The 20,458-nt window shown below is 39.8% G+C and overlaps 1 protein-coding gene across 1 annotated transcript in view; it reads left to right on the forward strand.

Annotated features, from left to right (window-relative positions):
- Positions 1 to 8,388: 8,388 nt before the first annotated feature.
- The window catches only part of myom3 (myomesin 3), a 57,169-nt gene continuing 45,099 nt past the window's right edge, over positions 8,389 to 20,458 (forward strand). The window contains exons 1-3 of the mRNA XM_044033275.1: positions 8,389 to 8,489; positions 10,683 to 10,809; positions 18,418 to 18,522. Coding sequence (XP_043889210.1) covers positions 10,703 to 10,809; positions 18,418 to 18,522 — 212 coding nt within the window. The 5' untranslated portion in view covers positions 8,389 to 8,489; positions 10,683 to 10,702. The remainder of the gene's footprint in view (positions 8,490 to 10,682; positions 10,810 to 18,417; positions 18,523 to 20,458) is intronic.

Below are 20,458 nucleotides of genomic sequence, written 5' to 3' on the forward strand. Positions count from 1 at the left end.
AAGGTAAGCATGTTGTGTGCTGTGTTTTATGACCTTCAGACATCCCATGACCCAGTCAATAAATATGATCCGTTTGTTCTGCTATTTGAGAACAAGTCAGTTGTGATGCTCTGGACATACAAGTAGAATCTGAGCTAGTAGTAAAAATAGGACTGGAAAAAAGTTCATGTTCAAAGAGGATTGAACATGATCAGAGAGCTGGAACTTGCAACCCACTAAAGTTCATTGCTGCAACTAACAGAAAAAAGACAATAGCACTAATGTGTGAAAAATATCTCCAGTGAGTGGGAGTGAGTAGGAGGCAGAGAGACAAAAAAATTGTCTGGGATCCAGTCAAAAACACACATTTTTCTCAAAGCAATTCAACAAAGACTTAAAATGGCCAAGAGGGAACTCAAACAACACAAATGTATACACATTTACAGCCAAACAAACAAACCTCACTGCAGGGAAAAGTGAAGGTTTTGTAGTGAAAAGGATTTCTAGTCTCTGTCGTGTTTAATCAGGGAAAATATGACCGAGTTGTTTAGCTTCTCACTATGCTTTTTCTTCTACTCTCTGGCTCTTCTTTGGACAGGTTTATTATCCAGCAGTAACTGGCAGGTTATTTTCTTTGAGTCTCCCAGAGCATCTTTCTCTTTTACATTGCCCAAGGACAATCAAATGGGAGATCAACTCCTCTGAAGTTCTATAGTCACAATAGAACTTTAGGAAAAGTATGTGCAGAACAGTTAGGTGTTGGGTTCACCCAAACAGAATTTCAATCACTGCTAAGAGCCGAGTGTCCTCTCCTAGTCAGTGAATATACTGTCGGACAGAGTCATGGCTACTTGAGTGATTTCTATCACAGACAGCGTATGGGAGATGACCAGAGTTGTACAACACAATTCTCACTGCAATCACTGCCAGAGGAAGAGAAAGGCTGGTTCAAAATCCAGAAATCGAACAGATTTTTCTTCCTCTCAGAATAAAAAGAATATACCGTAATGCTTCCTTGAAACTTGATATAATTTATATATTTTGCCTATTTGTAGGATTCACATTAACTTTTAATGGGTCATTAAAGTCAACACCTCCCTTTCAGAGGGCTATTTTGGTACATAAGCACTTACGAGTGTAATTTATTACACAATATCCACACTAAAGGCAAGGTCCCAGCATGGAGGGATGCTGGTAGAGTCTAAAAGAAAAGGGAAAAACATCCTTTCAAGAAATTATATACTCATTTGAGAGTGTATAAAGATATTGAGAAGTGATGAGCGATAAGTTCAGTGTCTCAGTTAAATTAAAATCTATCTCGAACCTAACATTCATAGTATTTTGGTGGAAGAATTTTCTTTTCTAAATTTATCATTTAGGATAACGCACAAGTTGATTGGGTTTAGTGATATATTACTGTGTACTACGAGTATGTACTCTGAGTATTAGGGCCAGACTGAAGAATTATTATTTTTAAATCTTCCGATAATAAAGTCTTAATATTATGAGAATAAAGTCATAATCGTTCGAGAATAAAGTCATAATATTATGAAAATGAATTTGTAATTATTATTCAAGCAAAATCTCAGATGATCAGCTGCAACCTGTGTCAAGATAAGAAACGTGGAGCATTTTGTGAAGGAACATTTTGATTTGGCCTTCACAAATAAAGAAATACTTTAATATTTTTCACACATCAGCACCACATCATCTTTAGCATCAAGACTGATTCTTTCTTCCAAACAGACTGAGTTCCTGTCACGATCTTTTCAAACTTGGAGAAAACCATCTTTTTTGTAAGATGGAAATGGCTGGTAGCGATCAACTGCAGGGTATCACTGGTTACATCTGCGTTCTACTGCTATTTAATAATAATACATTAGACTTTATTCTCGAAAAAAATTTTTTTTAATTTCTCTTCAGTTTGACCCTAATACTCCATCATATTGATCCTCTTTAAATGGCACAATCAAACTACTTTATGACTGTACATCATTGGAAAGAAACTGTGTGACTACTGAAAGATAAGATGATTAAAGTACAAAAGACAGTCCAGTGTTTCAACACAGGGCTCCAGTGATTTGGTGTGTTTGGTTAAGAAGGTGAAGAGGAATGTGAAGTTGTGGAACATCGAACACATTTTCCACTTTGACATGAATCAAACGCAGCCATCCTCATTGAAAAGTAACCTACTTTTCCCGTAGGCCTAATTACTTGATGAATTGAGGTCTGCACGTGATCGGATGCAATCACATCACCCCTCCCTCTCCTTTCTTGCATTTTAATGAGTTCTTAATAGCTCTTTGATTAGAAGACATGAAAACAGCTGTCAATGGTGGCCAGGAAATGATGGATCATCCTGGAGACTTTGCTGTCCATTAAGGTCTATTCTGGGCCAAATCACCAGTGTGTAAGAAGTTGAAAAGAAAGTTCAGTAGTATTTCTTTTCACCCAAGACATTTCTCTGTTGAAGAATAATCACTTCAATCTTGAAATTGACAGATGGCTGTTGAGCACTAAGGGGAGTGAGTGTTCAGTATGCAAGCCAATAATCTTACAAAGAATAATGCTAGAAAAGAACTCCATAGCTATTGTGCCATTTCCTCAAAAAGCATGTTCATATCCTGCTAGGGCTGGCAGATATATAGAATAAACTCGATATATCGCAGCTTGTTGTCTGTGCGATGTAGAAAATGACTATATCGTGAAACTCGAGTATACGTTGTCATGCATTTGCTTTTAGCCACGGACATTTAACTCCAGGCTTCTCACACTCTTTCTCGTGTCTCCCTCTCACAGAGAGACAAAACAAGCGCACCTAGTTACATACGTCAGTCTGTCGTGCGTGCAAAGTCACACGCCCTCGCCCAGCAGAAAGGTAGCGGCAGCAGGTGGTAAACGGTAACATATGGAGGACGAATTAAATCCGAAGAAAAACAGCACAGGATCCATTGTCTGGCAGTGGTTTGTTTCGAGAAGGAAGATGTTGAACAAACAACGGTGATATGTAAAATATGTCGCAAAAGCGTCACTTCAAAAAGTAGCAGTACATCAAATTTATATCATCATTTAAGAAACCACCCGCTAGAAAATGAAGAGTGCTTGAAACTCTATACGACAACATCTCAGGGCTGTACCATATCAAAGAAAATGCCGAAGCAACCAGCACTCAAGCAATTGAGTCTTGCCCCTTCTATTTCCAGATCAACACCGTACGACAAAAACAGTCAAAAACAGAAGGAGATAACGTGCGCAGTAACCCACCACATCGCGAAAGACATGGCCCTGGTTAGTGTGGTCGAAAAGCCCGGGTTCAGAAAGCTCATCAACACACTTGACCCAACATATAATCTGCCGAGTGGCAAATATATTTGAGTTGTACATTAAAGTGAGGGAAGAGCTGGCCAGTCAGCTTGTAAATGTGACCCACCTCTCAACAACTGCCGACAAATAGAGCAGCTGAACATGTGAGCCATACCTCAGTTTGACGGTCTGCTATATAGACAATTGGGAGTTGAAAAGCAAGTGCCTTCAGACGAGCTTTCTTCCTGAGGATCACACTGGCGGGATCATCGCACAAGGCCTGCAAGATGCTCTTATGTCATGGAACTTAAATGAAGCTCGTCAGGCGTGCATCACCACCGATAACAGCGCTATCATCATCATCATCATCATCATCAAAGCTGTGAGCCTGAACCACTGGACACATCTACACTGTTTTGGCCATCGCCTGCATCTTGCAATTGGTGAGTGTTTACCACTCTGATAAAATAGTAATTATCTTTATTAATTTATGAGCAATGTTATAATAGCCTACTGCATGGTCATAACACAGAACTTAATAATCTTATACCTATGCAATTAATGTATGTGTGTGTGTGAGAGAGAGAGTGTTTGTGTCTGAGTGTGTGAGTGGGTGATTTTTCAAAAAAGTACATACTTTGCATAGCTTAGGCACTTTAGAGTTTTTATTGTCTTACATGTTCTTTCTTTTTCTGAATTAGTGTGTCAGTAGACTGCTCTTTATTGGGCATTTTTTTATATTTTGAAACTTATATTTTTTGACAGCATCTTCAATTTTACACAGTACTATATAAAAATTAAAAATATTACCAAGAATTAGTTTGGTGTTAGGCTGAGTGGATTTCTTCACAGTTACTATACCCTTATAAATTATTATAACATTTTAAATGTTTGTTTTCATTCTCAGAGAGAAGCATAAAGGACCCTGTATTGACCGTGCTGTTGCTGTGTGCAAGAAGGTTGTGAGCAGCTTCTCTTTCAGTTGAAACGAGGAGAGACCTGGCCACAATGCAGCAAGAGCTGAATCTCCCTGCACACCAGCTCATCGGTGAGTCTCCTACCAGGTGAGGATCCCGAGAGAAGATGATTGAGCGGGTACTGGAGCAGGAGCAAGCTATTTCTCAAGTCTTAGCTGCAGACAAGAAAACCCGGCATCTCGTTCTCACCTCACAAGACCTGGAAGTTCTAGAGTCAGTGCACAAGGCTCTCAAACCTCTCCTGGAATTCACCAACGCTCTGTCCGGTGAGCCTCTTGGCATGTCAGGAGAATGACACCCCACTGTCCCAGTCTATCAAAGCCTCCATCCTGGATTACATGAGGGAGAAGTATTCTGATCCTTCCACTAACGACCTGCTGGACATGGCAAGCTTAGTCGATCCCACGTTCAAGATAACATACTGCACAGAAGAAAATGTGGAGGACATCAAGAGCAGAGCCATAAACGAGATGGAGGCAATGCTCTGTGAGACTGACCAGGGCACAGCTGAGTTGGCTGCTTCACTGCCTAAAGATGCAACAACAATATCACAGCCAGCAGAGCCACTAAGGAAGAATTCCCTGGGAAGCCTCTTTAAAACTGCAGCAACATCTTCTGCCACGCTGTCGCAGAGAGAGCGTATTGAAAAAGAGTTGTCTGCTTACTTCCAGTCTGTTAGTGTTGACAGTGAAGCAAATCCATTGCAGTGGTGGAACGACCATGAGGAAATGTTCCCAAACCTGAAAAATGTGGCAAAAAAAAGTATCTGTGCATGCCCGCCACCAGTTCCCCATCAGAAAGGTTATTTAGTACCAGTGGTAATATAGTTACATGCCATCGAGCATCTCTCAAACCAGATGCCGTTGATAGGCTTGTGTTTTGGCTTCACTGGTTGTTGTTACAAAGGCACAACATACCATGCACAAAATACAACTACATATTTTTTTACTTTTTATTTGTGCCATATATTTCATACAGAAGAAACCAAAACTAAAGCTGCAAACTTTTCCATAATGGACCTGATACACCTTTTGTGAATTGTTTTTGTTTAGGTATTGTGTTTGAAACCATAGGATTGTAAAAATAAAAAAATAAAAAGGAGGGTCCTTTATAAATACACTTTCTTTTCCACCATTTGATTTCCTATTATGCAGCTTATTTTACTGATTTTGAAATTACCTGCATGACATCCTGCACAAAAGTGCATTATATATATTTACTATAATATCCTAGTGGCATTATGCACAACAGGTGCACTTTAATTTTAGTTTTGAAATGCCATGTGACTTACAGCATGCACAAAAGTGCAGTTTGTGCCACTCACTGTTTAATAAATACAGTTTTGTTAACTTTGACTTCCCCTTTTTTGCACGAAAGTTTAAAATTATCATATATTAATGCAGTATGAACAAGAATGTTTTAATGTAGACATATAAAATCATCATACTGGTGAAGCTAAGGCAAAATATCAAGATATATATCGTGTATCGCGACATGGCCTAAAAATATCGCGGTATTAATAAAAGGCCATATCGCCCAGCCCTATATCCTGCATTCTGGCTCACGTATTGTCAGATCTACAGTAAATGTAAGGTACAAAAAAGAGGAAAAACATTAAGACCATCTGCAAAGTACAACAAGAAGTAGCTATACATGGGTATTTTCAATGCTATGAGATACAACATCAAAACTTTTTCCTCACTGAAATTAGATTAAATTATTAGGTAACACAAACCTGGTTATAATAAGGTAATTCCAATGGCGGTGTTCAAAGCCACCGTTTATACTTTGTTTTTTGTGGACTAAATATTTCGGAGGTGCTGCTCTAAAAACTAATACTTGATGATGCTACAGTTGTTTACTTGTGTCCAGGGAAGTGACCCGAATAGGGTGTTGTGTGTCACAACCTGTTCTGTCCACACTGACCTTCACATTAACAAACTATGATAATCTGCATCTGTGAGGTACAGATAAAATGAAAGAACATCCAATTTGGAATAAATGTTTGCCACACAGTCCCACGCTGACTCCTGCTGCAATTAATAATTTAAACAAGTAAAACCACACAGCCAACATGAATTGTGAATAAGCATTAATGATTCATAAAACACGATAAGTCGTTCTGGGTGTGCAGCAAATATGTATTAGTTGTTATCTTGCCATACATGCTTAACCTGCTACATGTAGGAATTTATTACACAGTATTTTGTTCTTCAGGTCTTTTGTGAAAGAGCAGCAATTGTCTTAAAACATAACCTTAAAGATTGAAGTGATATGAATACTGAAAGCCTGTTTTTGAGCAACCACCTTTTTTTATTGTACGCATTTTGGAAAAAAAAAAAAAGGTGAGTATGACATGAGATGTCTCTGGAAGACTCACGAAGAGCTGAGGAGTCTTCAAAACCAAGAGGTCCTAATTAAGGTGGACCTCAGCTGCTTTGTTCCAGTGGTTATTCTTAGTCTGACAGTCACTGTCAATGTATGATAAGAAGCCCTGGCAACCCAGGCTTGTATTGTGTGCTGATATTCCAGAAGCAGGTGTGGCCACTAAAAGATTATATAAATAACCCCCAACCCTTCCACAGAATGCTGGGACGGTGAATGATGCCTTCTTTCCTTGCAGCCCCTTTAGACCACTGATGGACAGTAATAAACTCAGACAAAATCACGCAACCATGGCAACAGATAATTATAGTGCACTTCCTTAAAATTACCTAGCAGAGAAAAATATCACAAAATGATACAACCAGCAAAATGGGGATAATTACGTTATAAATAAAAGCAGAGTTCCTTTAAATTCTGTTGCAGTGAAAAAACTGTTCAGGGAAAGAGCATGCTTCTCACACAAACACAGTTCTAATGGACTGCCAGACCAAATACATCATTTCATGTGTGGAATTCAAAGACCTATTCAAAGTAAGAACTCTGATCTCATCTCATATCCTGATAAGATGCATCATTACACTCCCATTACTAATGTCTTTTCTGGACTCATTAAACTTAGGACATGTCTCGCCATTACCTCCCCTCTATCTCCATTATTCACAGACTAGTCTCTTGTAAGCTACGAGTTTTGGATCAGATCTGGTGACTCCCTCTTCAGTGTCTGAACATGCCTTTAACATTATTAACCTCTAACTTTCTAAAAATGCAAGACAGACGGTTTTTTTATACATGGTCCCCATGATTATACAGCCAGAGCCATAAATTTAGACTACACAAAACTTTAAGAAGAAACGTTTTGTTCAGAAAAGTCTAGAAAAATAACTTCATTTTCAATGTCATCACTTTTCTTCTACTTGGCCGTTTTGCTTGTTTTCACTCATTAATTGTGCAAGTGTGAAGCACTGTGTGCTGTAACTAGCCAATGGCACTAACAAAACAAACGTGGTGTAGATAGCAGAACAAAAATCAACCACGCCAGACTATCTGTCAGAAAGTGGAGAGGCATGCTCAACATGGCCTTGATTGTCATTCACAACAATAACTGTAATATAGACCAGTCAAGAAATCTCTACGTCTGCTGGAAAGTGTTTTTAAGAGACAACTTCCCATTTAATTTACTTTTCCAGTCGAGAGACCCCGTTTATCCCTTCTTGTCTCAGCATCTTCCATTCCCCTTCAGCTCTCCATCTCCCATCTTCCCATTTGTCCTTTTCTGGCTTTCAATTTAACATTTTGGGCACTCATTTCATTCCACCCAAGCAAATTGTTCTTCCAACTTTTCCATTCAGCTGCTCAGGTCATTTGTTCCAGCTTCTATTGCTGTACAGGAAGATACCATTGTTTTGTTTCCACTGCTCGTCTGTGGGGCCATCTGTAAATTGATCTGGCTGATGACAAAGAAATGTGCCTGTGTGTGCGCGCCTGTTGTGGTTTTGTGTGTCCATATAGAACAGATTGTGGTGTAAAGTCAACTGTGTGCATGTGTGTCTACAGGGGAGATGTCACTGGTCTATATTTATCAACTTAAGAATGAGAGAGCAGTGGCGTCAACATGCTTGGCACTGGAGGACTCTGTGTCCGGGGTCACCCTCATGGATTCATCAAGAGAGGAGGGGAGACAGTGAAGCGCAGACAGACAGACGGTGACAGGTAACAGAGGTGAGAGTGAGAGTGAGACTGAACTATATCTTCAGACACAGACAGGCAGGCAGGCAAAAGAGGAAGAGGGATATTTTGTTTCTCCAGGGCTTTGACAAGAAGGACTTCAGTTGTGTTACAGAAAAAGTGAGTGGAATTTCCTTTACTCAGCCATCACTTAGATGATCTAGATCTAGTCATTAAAGAGCAAACTAACCTTGAAAACAGCAGATATACTGTAGTTATGCCACTGAAGTAGATCTGTATAATAGAGTAAATTATTTGACCATCTATTGTCAGATTGGGTTCTCTTCTGATGGAGCCTTGTAAGATGTAATAATAATAACAATAATAATAATAATAATAATGATAATAATAATTATAGCAAGGGCAGTGATGATGATGATGATGCTGGTCACAGCTGATTTTAGCCAAAATCTTGGTCAAATAATGGTAATGCTGTATGGCTAAAAAGACTTCTGTAACTTCCGTTTTCCATGATGTGATTGTTCGTTGAGACTGGCTGAAACTGGCCCTTTGACTGCTTCTGGTAGTAGCAGCAAGACACTTCTCAGTGATGCTTTAGCTTCTTAGCTTGGCTTATAGAAACTGCCAGCTGGACACCAAACAGTTTTTCCTCATGTCCCTAGTTGCAATGATGCTGCAATTCACTATAACCACACACCCCCAACAAACTAGACTTAGGTGTATTGTGCGTCAGTCACTGAATTTGATATTGGAAAAAAAAAGACAAAAAATCCTATATGCTACATAAACCCTAAAGAAACTTGTAAAGAAAGTAACTGTGTCATCATCACGTGACGAGCCACACTGTTGGAGCATTACGGTTGTGATATGGCTGGTTGTAGTTAGAGAGTGCAAGGACAGGTTTCTCCATCAATGAGTACAATATAAATATGTTTCTATTTCCCCCCGTTACAGTCCTTCAAATATCAGAGAACATGAGATTGAGGTCTTAGTTCACTCTAGAGACTGAAAGCTGCACTGACAATGGAAAACACCACTTTGCTTTTGCTCTACTCCCTCCAGGGGCCCAGGAACTGGCCTACCCATGGAGGCTGATCAATTTTAATGTGCCAGAGGTCAACCTTTCATTAACAATGTTCAAACAAATCTTTCTCCCATTGCACAAAGTGAGCCACAAAAAACGACAGGGGAATCAGCTGTCCCTCTAGCCTGTTTCCTAACTCACCATCGTTTTCCACAAGGTAATTGAAGGAGATGAGAAGAAAAAACACATTATGCAATTGTGTAAGCATCAACACAGGTGGTTGCCACTGGGAATGGGTGAATGAAGTTATCAATCAGGCGTAACCCAATTCTGTTTGTTGAGACCATTTTGCATTCACTTCCCCACAGCAGCTACATGATTAATGATGGGCAGCACCATGGCAAACCTCGACTGATGAATCATCTTAGTGGCCCACAAAGGGGCTGATCCATTCAACCTGGGACTGATGCACACCTTTTCTCTACACCTAAAAGCACACTGGACTACACCAAAAATACACCATAGAAATTTGAGTCTCCTATCAACTTAGCAGGAAGACATCCTAAGTGTGAAGATATTTCCATGAAAAAGTACTGCTGATATTAAATGTGAGACAGATTAATCAGCACAAGCATTCTTAGACGCAATCATTTGCTGCTCTGAAAACACTGAAAATCTTTGAATTCAGGGCTTTATATTAGTATTCTAGTATTTTTATAGACCAATACTAGAAGATTTAAGAAGAAATGTTTCCATAAATAGATATTAAAGATTACATTCTGCCAACAATTATGTTTTAGATACATATTTACAGTAGATGTGTTTGCCCTTTGGTAAAGTTTGGTTCACAATGTTCTTCGATGTAGGATGCAATTGTGGCCTATAATGATCAAGAAACTTTGTTATTGATGGTATTCTTCTCAGAATTTACATGCAGTTTTGGTTGCTAACCACACCACCCTATGACGAAAGACTGGTGTCCTTTTTGATAGCATTCATTTATCACATTGTGTAAATTGGGCGGTTAACACTGTGCATAATTAGCACAGCCTTTGGCTCCATTATAACTCTCTGGAGATGAGGCTAGAGAAAAACACCAATGATATGCAGCAGCTATTACTTAGCCACCTGAACAGAGCAAATAAGTAAAAAAAAAAAAAGAGCAATAAATGTGAATAAAAAGCACAAAATAAATAGCTGTGCCTCTTGCCAAGACTGTTTTACTATTGTCTAAGCTGCTCACAAAAACACTGCCTTTAGTGTCCCACTGACAAGAACTGTATTACACTTTCTTTACACCCCCCACTCTGTTTCCTCTTCTTTCTCAGGTGCTGGTTATAGGGTTACCATGGAAACCAGGATGGTTATGCAGAAAGAGCAGGAGGAGCAGTCTTCCCAGATGTCTCACAGCATGCAACTGTCCTCCCAGATCAAGAAGAGGACCTTTACTTCCAGGTGCATTCATGACAACGCACACACAGTCCAACATATTAGCGGAGAGCAGTAGAGAGAAAGCGTGCGGTTTTATATTCAGTAAATGTGCACCACATCCAGAATATATTGATTTTTTTTCAAATAGCAAAGATTTGTGATAATCATTCCCTGGTGCACTGCATGGTCTCCACAATAAGAAAGAGTATTGTATTATCCTCAAAGACATTGGCACATATTTTTACCTCCAGCAAGCATCATTTGTTGTGATTTGGTATAATAAAAAGAGGCGCATGAGCACAAAATCAGTTCCCCTGTGTGAGAACACAACTTATGTATTTCTGCATTTAAAAAAAAAGGCAAGTCACTGTCATGCCAGTATAGACACCAGAGGCTACAAACCTACTGTAACAAGGGAATTAACATTTGAAACAATTATTTCAGGTATATTTCATCTTTATTCATTAAAAATATAATTCAGGGCATGAGAACAGGGAGATGTGAGAAAAGGAGAAAACAGATCAACACATCAAAGGCAGTTCAAAAGAACAACCAAGCAAAAAACACTAAACAATAGAACAATTACATAAGCAAGCCAAAACAGACCAAGCCTGCACAACAAAGGGGGGCAGAGGGGAGGTGGGGGACAGAAAAGGGGATGAGAGAAGGAGTAGGGCAGAGACGGGGGAGAAAAACCAGGAAAAAGTTTATGAGAGAGGGGGAGAAAACAACAAGTGCAGGATAAAACCATACAATAATTAAACAAGTTAAGACAGTCCATGCCTGTACAATGAGGCCAAGGTGTCTTGCCTAACTAGTGCTAAAAGCCAGCAACAAACAAGAGATGAAATTTTTTTTTAATTGCCTCAAGGGTCTGACCAGCTCTCACGCATAAAGGAAAGCTGTTTCACAGCTAAAGTGCTGCCACAAAAAAGGCTCTAACTTCCCTGTTTATTAGCCGTGATCTCGGCACATGCAAGACCTGCAGGCCACTGAGACATTTAAAAACAGGTACCGTAATTTCAGGAATATTAGGCGCACCTAAATATAAGCCGCACCCACTCAATTTTTAAAAAATATTTATTTTGAACATAAATAAGCCACACATGTCTATAAGCCGCAGGTGCCTATATTGAAACAAATGAACTTCACACAGGCCAAAAATAAATAATTAACGTTAACAGTAGCCTATCAAGAAAGTCATTGGTCACTATGTTCCTCCTCCTGCGCACTGAAACCACTGAAGTCATCTCCTTCAGTGTCAGAGTTGAACAGCCTCAGAATAGCTTCATCTCATCTTTTCTCATGATCATTTTCATTGTCGCTCTCGTCACTTTCATCTGGAGGCAAATTCCCCGCTGAACTCATGCTGCCCTCTTCAACACGCAGTAGTCCAGCCTTTCAAAATCTGTTGATTTTTTAGACAATGCTCCACGCTGTCAGGATCCACTGACAGACTTGACCATAAGTTGTTCTTCGCATGCGGCCTGTTTTAGTGAAGGATTCTGCCCACTTGTCTGAACACGGAGCACCACCTTAAATTCATGATTTACATGCATTTAATTTCATTGGTCTAATGTGACGGTGCTCCGTTTTTTCGCGGCATGAAGCTTGTGAAACCGGGAAAAATCCATAAATCAGCCGCGTCATTGTGTAAGCTGCGAGGTTCAAAGCGTGGGAAAAAAAGTAGCGGCTTATAATCTGGAAATTAGGGTAATAAGATATTAAAATCAATCAGTGTAGATCTATAATAGAATAGGAGTGATATGCCCTCTATATTTTGTCCCTGTCAGAAGGTAAGCAGCTGAATTTTGGACAACCTGTAAGCATTGGAGAACTGACTGATTCACAGTAGCGTACCGTGGGGTTTCCGCTTTCAGTAAAAAAAAAAAGAAACCACAACCACATACAAAACACACTATTATGCACTATATTGACGAGACAGTTGATCTGCAACAACCATAGCGCACACGCATCTATAGGCTACTGCATCATTACCACCACATCTTCCGTTATGTCACTCAACTGCAATTTCACAAGCCACTATATGAAACAAAAACAAGCTTCCACATAAGCAAAGGCGTCAGCTACGTGGGGAACACGTCCCTGGCACTATTTATGATCAACAGTTTTGTCCTCACCACTTCTAAAATTGTTATCAATTTATCATTAACACTTGAACTACCAGAAATGATGTACCTCTTCGGTGTAGGTCTTCCTCTGGAAATAATTTCCTTCTTTTCTCCAAATGATCGCCGTGAAAAGTGCACACGAAGGAGATCAGAAACATGATTGATCAGTGGTGTTAATGCAGTGGCCATAGTTTACTTCAAAACCCGCCAAAGGTTCAAACGTCGTTGATGACAACAGCGGGGGCTAGAGCCAGACACAGTTCTGGGCCTGGGGCGTTCTGTCACTATGATATCAAATTTTGATTGGCTGACGACACACGTCAGTCAAAGTTATTACCAAATAGGAAATGGCAGCTTCAACGAAAGGCCAGCAATACTACTAGAGCAGGTCCTCGGAGCTATGATGCGTTTTATGACATATGGACACGTTCAGACACACATTCATTTGATTATTAAAAATAATAATAATTTTAAAAAATAATAATAAACATACCTTTTGATATTGTCAGGGCCAGCAGAGAAGGCCCTGCTGGCCCTGACGGCCCACCACTGCTGATTCAAGACATAGATGGAATCACAGTATTCCAGTCCAGACATAATGAAGGCATGAAATGCCCATTCAAAATCTTTCAAGGGCCTACACCCTGGCAGAGTCTTAAGAAGACGTTTGTTTGTACTCCTAAGTTAAAAAAAGATGCTGTTCATAATCACACCAAGATTCCTTGCCAGTGGCCCATTAAGCTGTCACATAATTAATGTGACAGCTTAATGGGCCACTGGCACTGTAATAACCTTCTAAAAAGGTTAGGTTGTCCAAATAAAATAATTTCAATTTTAGTTTAATTTCATCCATGTCTGGATGTCCCTGAGACGGTCCATCAGAGACGGAATGGGAGCCAAGGTGTTAGTAATGGAAGGCAAAAAGGGGAAGGTTTTTAAAAAATATAGACCCCAAGAGGAGCGGGTATAGAGAAGAAAAGGGTTTGACCCAGGACAGAGCCCTGAGGCACCGCACAGGTAAGCGGAGAAGCATCTCTTGGGCCCCGTTAGATTTAGCCACAAGTAAAATGGACTCATATAGAACATTAATAACTACACGTCACAGAGACTGCAGTCAAGTGTAGCCAAGACATTAAAGTTGCAGTGCTAAAATTTGGTGATTTTTTTTTACTAGCATCATCTGCTGATAGTGATCACATCATGGTATCATTGGTAATTTTTTCAATACGTTTTTTCAATAGACTGATATGAATACACATCATACAATCTCTGTGAGCAATAATGTGCTGCTGTTTGGCTGAATGGCATGAAAATGCTGTGTAAAACTATGAGCAGATGGAAACCCTTAAATTATCAGCATTTTTTTAAATCATTCAAATTTTAATAAGCTTGTATCAACTTTTCCAAAGCCACAATGTTAAAACACTTTGGTTATGCTTTTTAGATAGAAACACGCTTCCAGTTCTTTTTTTTCTCCATTTCTCATGTACTTAACTTGCAGCATGATAAGCTTGAATAAATGGTAAAGTTTATGTAGAAGAGACTACTACACAGGTCGCAGATGGGTAATTCAGTTGTACAGTACATTGGATATAATCTAGCCTGGCTAATGTCAGACTGTATCTAAATCTCATTTTCAAATTCAGTGCAAGTCTGGAAAGGAAAGGAATTTAATTGCCCTCCTCTGCTCTAATTTTTTGGTCTTGATGACCACTCAAAGTTGGTCGACATGACAGCTTTGCAAATATCATGTCTTTCATACCCATTCACATGCTGCCTAGTGTCTTTCCCAGAGACACATCGGCATGTAGAGTCAGGAATCAAACCCTCGGTTGAAAGATGGCTCGCTGCACCACTGACCCACCGTGACTTTGAGCATCTAATTACTTTAAGCTTTGTTCACACTTCAGAATTTTCAGCCTGATGGCCCGCTGACTCACAATTTTTGCAACCTATGGCTTATCGCCCCTCAACTGCATCCCATGTCACACCCACTCACATTAGTTAGACTACACTATAATGATCTCACATCAGGTAGATTCTCTTGTTAGAGGCCACAAGTCAGAGGTAGACAAGTGACAAATATGAAGAGCATGAGCAATAAATTAAGTGGAAAAAAATGAAAGGAAAATGTAAAAAATATTTGTACATTATTTCGCAATGAAATGGTGCAGTTACACAAGACAGTAGCTTTATAATGATACAGATGGAATGTATAATTGGCAGGATGTGAGTGGTTTGACATCCTTATCAGTTGATGCACAAGGTCAAACTAGTGTCAAAGAAAAATCGAACACAAACATAGAATGGGGGTTTGGAGCTAACTGCCACTCTTGTCATCTTTGTTGTCTTGCTGTCATATACAGTAGGTCATCTAGATGCAGTGTGGCAAAGACAAACAAACTGGCACAGCAGACTAACCAGCTCTGCCACAACGAGATCTTAAATGAATCACTTCTGGTCTATTTTAATAGTCTCAAATCAAATTAGCCTTTATTTCAGCCACCCCCCAATGGAGCAAGTCATTACATTAGGCTAACCTAGGGTGGGGGATGCTAACTGCAGAGCACTGGATCCACTTCATCAACCTTGGTTGAGCTGAAATGGGGGGGTTGATCCTGAGTGGAAACACATTTAAACATTTAAATGTATCCTGTTAAACTGAACAAAATGGCCTGTGGGTAACTTTTAAATAAGAGCACAATTTTAGAACCCATTTGTTGTTGTTTGTACAACAAGCTGACAGGTAAACTCTTTTTGATGCTAGTTGTTATGCAAACAACAGTGAGGGCATCATCCAGCATCGATGGTTTCCTCTTTTTATTTCCTCCTGCTAGTTATACCAAGTTAATATTTCAAGAAAGCCTGTTGTTTATAAACACATAAATCTACACTGTAGCAGGATCATCTCTTAAATAGATTGTTTGCCTGTGAGGACACACACCCGTGGTGTTTGGGTTCCTGTTCACATGCAAGCCACTAGTGTTTCTGTCCCTGTGTGTATATATCTGTGGCAATTCTATGCAGCCGCAGGCTCTGCACTATGTTATTCAACAGCCCAAGCCTCTCAGCACAGCTCAGAGGGAACCTAAACAAGGGAAAAGAGAAAAATAAGATGGCAAAAGCAGAAGTTGTCCTCCGAGTACTGTAAAATGGGGAAATTTTCCAGCTTATAAACAAAAGAGAACAAGAAGTTAATTTGCATTGCCATTTGTAAGGTGGCTTGTTGAAAGCAATGCCTGAGGCGAGATACTAGCAGCAACGGTAGTTGTGGGTGTGTAACGCACACCTGGGTAAATATACAATTCTGACACACAAACTTGCTGAAATATATTGTACTATATTTCACAGTTAGGCAAAAGATTCTGTAAATACAGATCGAACAGACACGAAAGGCTGTAATTATACATTCATATTACGCATTTGTGTTCTGCGGATAAAAGGAGAATTTAAAGGAATGCTTCTCCTGTCCATCACTGTCATTGCCTCAAATAACCTTGTCACCAGTAACAAATACCCACTCTCCTGTTTATGAGGGACGTAATGAAAAGGTCACCTCAGTTGATTGTGCATGCTTTAAATGGAGAGCGCACACTTTAGTATCACTTTACACATGTGCACCTATTGTCTGCATGAACATGTTGTGCCTGTCATTAAAACACTAAATGGATGGAGAGACAGCAACTGGCAGTGTTTATGATTTATTATCCCTTTACTGTATGTGTCCAGTGACATAAATACAAACAACTTTGACATCAGAGGACACAAGTGGATTCAAAACAGAATAGAGGTGATGCATACATATTGTATCCTATTGTACATTGAACCACATAACTAGATGCAAAAAGCTTGACTTGTTATTGCTACATCATACCAGCAGATCTGGTTGCTTCCTTTTACATAAGCACCTACAAACAAGAAGTGTGTTGTGTGAAAGTGTGAAGTAAGTGTTTGCACGCAATTCAGAAAAAGGGGAACTTGCATAGCAGAAGCAGCTGGTTAGCAATTATGATCCTAACATTTCACAGTGCAGACAATGGGTTAAGCTTAAGTTTAGTGACTAGTGCCAAATCCTTGCAAAAACTTGAGACAATGCATTCCAGCATTAAAGTGTAGTTGGCGATAGGATGACAATCAAAATGATAAACATCCACAAAACACTACAATACTCTGAATATTAGCTGATTCTGAGTCTTCTAATCCTATTGTACTGTTGTAAACAACACAGGAGTGTGTGTTTATACTCCACAGAGACAAATTTGCAGTGCCACACAAAGAAACACACTTGTGGCGTATTTCCACCGGCTCTGCTCTACTCGCCTCGCCACGGCACGGTTTAAGTAGCGTTTCCACTAGCATAGTAACTGGTACCAGGTGCTATTTTTAGTACTTGCTCAGTCGAGGTTCCAAAAGCGTGCCAAGTAGGTACTATGCGATGATTGGCCAACTGCCGGCCGCTGACTGGCCAGAGTGCCGTCACACCACACACAAATCAAGCCCAACAGTGCCAAACTGCAGATCACTTAAAACCACTTAACAATCCTAAAAACGTGGGTTAATCTAAAACTACCACCAGGGAAATCTCTATTTTTAACAGAGGAGTCTCCTTTATTAGGGAAAGCGCCAGTGATTGCGAGCGGCGTCACAGACCGCTGCAGTCTGTGGAGTAGGACGCTGCGCTCCGGAGACATGTGGACAGAAAACAAGCCAAACAGTGACGAACTGTAGATAAGTTAAAACTACTTAACAATCCTAAAAACATGGGTTAATCTCCAACAACTACAGGGGTCTGGTGTAAAGTCACTAGTCACTGCGTGCGTGCGTGCGTACGTATAAAATGAAGTCACCGCAGTTTCACTCGGCCATGTAGTGATGACTCCGCCCACGTTAAGAAGGTACTTTTTTGTAGTGGAGATGCAACCTAATTGTGCCGTTTCGTGCCGAGGCATGGACTGACACAAGAGTATTAGTGCCACAAACAATGCTGACATCATATTTCACAGATTCTCACTTCTTTGCCAATTGTCATTTTATTAGATATTTGATTTGCCATTGTTTATCTCCTGAACAGGAGAGGGAGACAATATATCCATTTAAGCCTTTTTAAGTCAGATAAGAGCTGCCAGCTTTAAACAGAATCCCTGGAGTTTATGAATAAATCAAACCTGGTGTATTTTGTTTGCCTGCATTACTGGAGCTCTCACTGATGTATGGCCTCCTCTGCTGTTCACACAGAGAATAGGAGCTTCACTGCTGTTTTATGGTGGCAGAGGAGAATAATGGTCTGATGAATTTAAGATTGGATAATGTGCCGTAAACCATGACAAAATGAATAAGTGTGCTAATATGAACACTCAATCATTACATCAAAAGAATAAATTACTGTGGAGGATGACAAGGAATGATATGCATCTTTTTAATCTTTCACCTGTGTCATTGGAGGATTTCCAGAATTGTGCTAATCAGGATTTGTCTTTTTTTCGCCCTCTGAATGTTACAGTGATGAGGACGCATCCTACTCTGATTTTTATCCCATCATCCCCGCTGACCTGATGTCCGTCAAAGAGATACTGAACATGGATAACATCCCCCGGCACAGGACATGGTGAGGCACAGAGTAAATCTTTTCAAAATGTTGCCGGAAAGACGGCATCGTTTCATGCACAGCACCCATAAAGAGTCACAGACAAGAACGAGCTGTGGATGTTCAGTACAGTCGACTGTGTGTGGAGCAATCACTGATCTGTTTTGTTTATTCAAGTAAAACATAGGTTTTGTTTTCTCCTCTCTTTATTATACGATTCAACACTTTTTTCAACCTCGTGTGTGAAATCTCTAAAGAGAGAACGTGTTCTAGTGATCTAGTATCTCACTACTGTCATCCTGAAAAGTTCAGGATGACAGTAGTTGACTTTCTGACGTTTTGAGATTTTCCTACTCTACTCCCCAACTGTTCATGTAGATATTAGGGTTGAATGATTTGGGGGAGATATCCAATTGCTATTTGTTAGACAGAAATTATGATTGCGACTTGATTTGACACTGATTTTGATTTTATTTATGTTACATTGTAGCCCTTGCGATTTTCTAATTGTTCAGCCCTAACTGATTTTACATGAACAAAACATTTTCTTTAAAATCGGTTACTGTTCATGGATAATACTACAGATGTGTGTAACATGTAGAGTAGATGCCCAAAAGCTCATTGTTATGACATAATGTCACCTCTGTGTGCCCAGACAACATGTTTGCTGCATACCTGCTGTAAAGCTGCTGCTACAGGGATTTGCCATTATAATATACATTTACTGTAAATATTAACTACTGAATTAATGCCTCAGTATGAAGCTGTGCATGCTTCAGTGTTTTTACTTAAACATGTTGCTTTTGTGACATTCAGAAACAGACATTTAACTGCAGTCAAATACCATTTTCATCTATTTTGCAGTGAGTCTTGCCCAACTGAAAGTAAAAATAGGCAAAAGTGAGAGTTGTGTACCGTCTGCACTTCTTGTCGATAATAGGATGGGCAAATTCAAAACTCTCTCCATCCAACATCCAACAGCACTGTCTTGAGGAAGAGCAGTGGGTCAAGTATCAAGATGCTTTTCTCTTGACAGATGACATCATGATAGCTTTTCTGCTGAGAGTAAGCATCAATAAATAAGTAAAATCAGGGCCCTTTCTTCACTGTTCTCACTGTGAAAGGCCAGCTGGGGACTTGCCCCATCATTTGTGGTTGCATGTCATGAAGCCAATAAGCCATTTAAGTGAGTCACCCAGCAGAACCTTGTTCATTTGTATTGACAGAGAGGAGGAAGAGGTGTCACATCCTTTTGAAAGACAGAGCTTGAGTTAAATAATCAATTAGTCGATCTGGAGCAGAAATGCTACACTGCAATGTGCTGCTTTTAGTCCAACATCACATTTCATATACATAGTCTAGTGTATTAGGGTGTTGGATGGATGATGAGACAACACAAGTCATTTTAATTCATCGCCTTTGGCACGACTTTTGTGTGACAGAACTTTATTATTTTGCTGCCCAAAATAAATTAACTGACAATGAAAAATGTCATTAGTTGCAATCCTGGAATAAAGGTAGAAAGACTAAATTCTAATCACAAGCATTAACCACGACTCAAGGCCTCTTTAAAGCGATTGTGTCAGCACATCATCCAACCACACTGCAGAAAACGGTTACTGCTGATTGCACTAGCAGCACTTGAGACAAGGAGGTTCACCCTTACTGAAACCATGGCTGCCAGCAGGGGCAGAAGGAAAACAGACTTTAGCCACTCAACAAAAGGCCATCTTAATTATAAAAAAAAATGTATGCCTTTAAATCTACTAAATCTTCAGATAATATTTGTTGCTTTGTCTCCCCAATAGACAGTCTTTTCTGACTGGAAACTGAAATGTATAAGCCACTCACTCTTCTGCATCAAAAGCCAGAGAGAAAAGGCTTTGTAGCTCACAGGGAAAAAATAGCTGTTGATGTACTGTTACCTTGTTTGACACGCTTGTGTCACTTCCAAAAC

The sequence above is a fragment of the Solea senegalensis genome, linkage group LG9 (assembly GCF_019176455.1).
Source record: "Solea senegalensis isolate Sse05_10M linkage group LG9, IFAPA_SoseM_1, whole genome shotgun sequence".
NCBI classification, from domain to species: domain Eukaryota; kingdom Metazoa; phylum Chordata; class Actinopteri; order Pleuronectiformes; family Soleidae; genus Solea; species Solea senegalensis.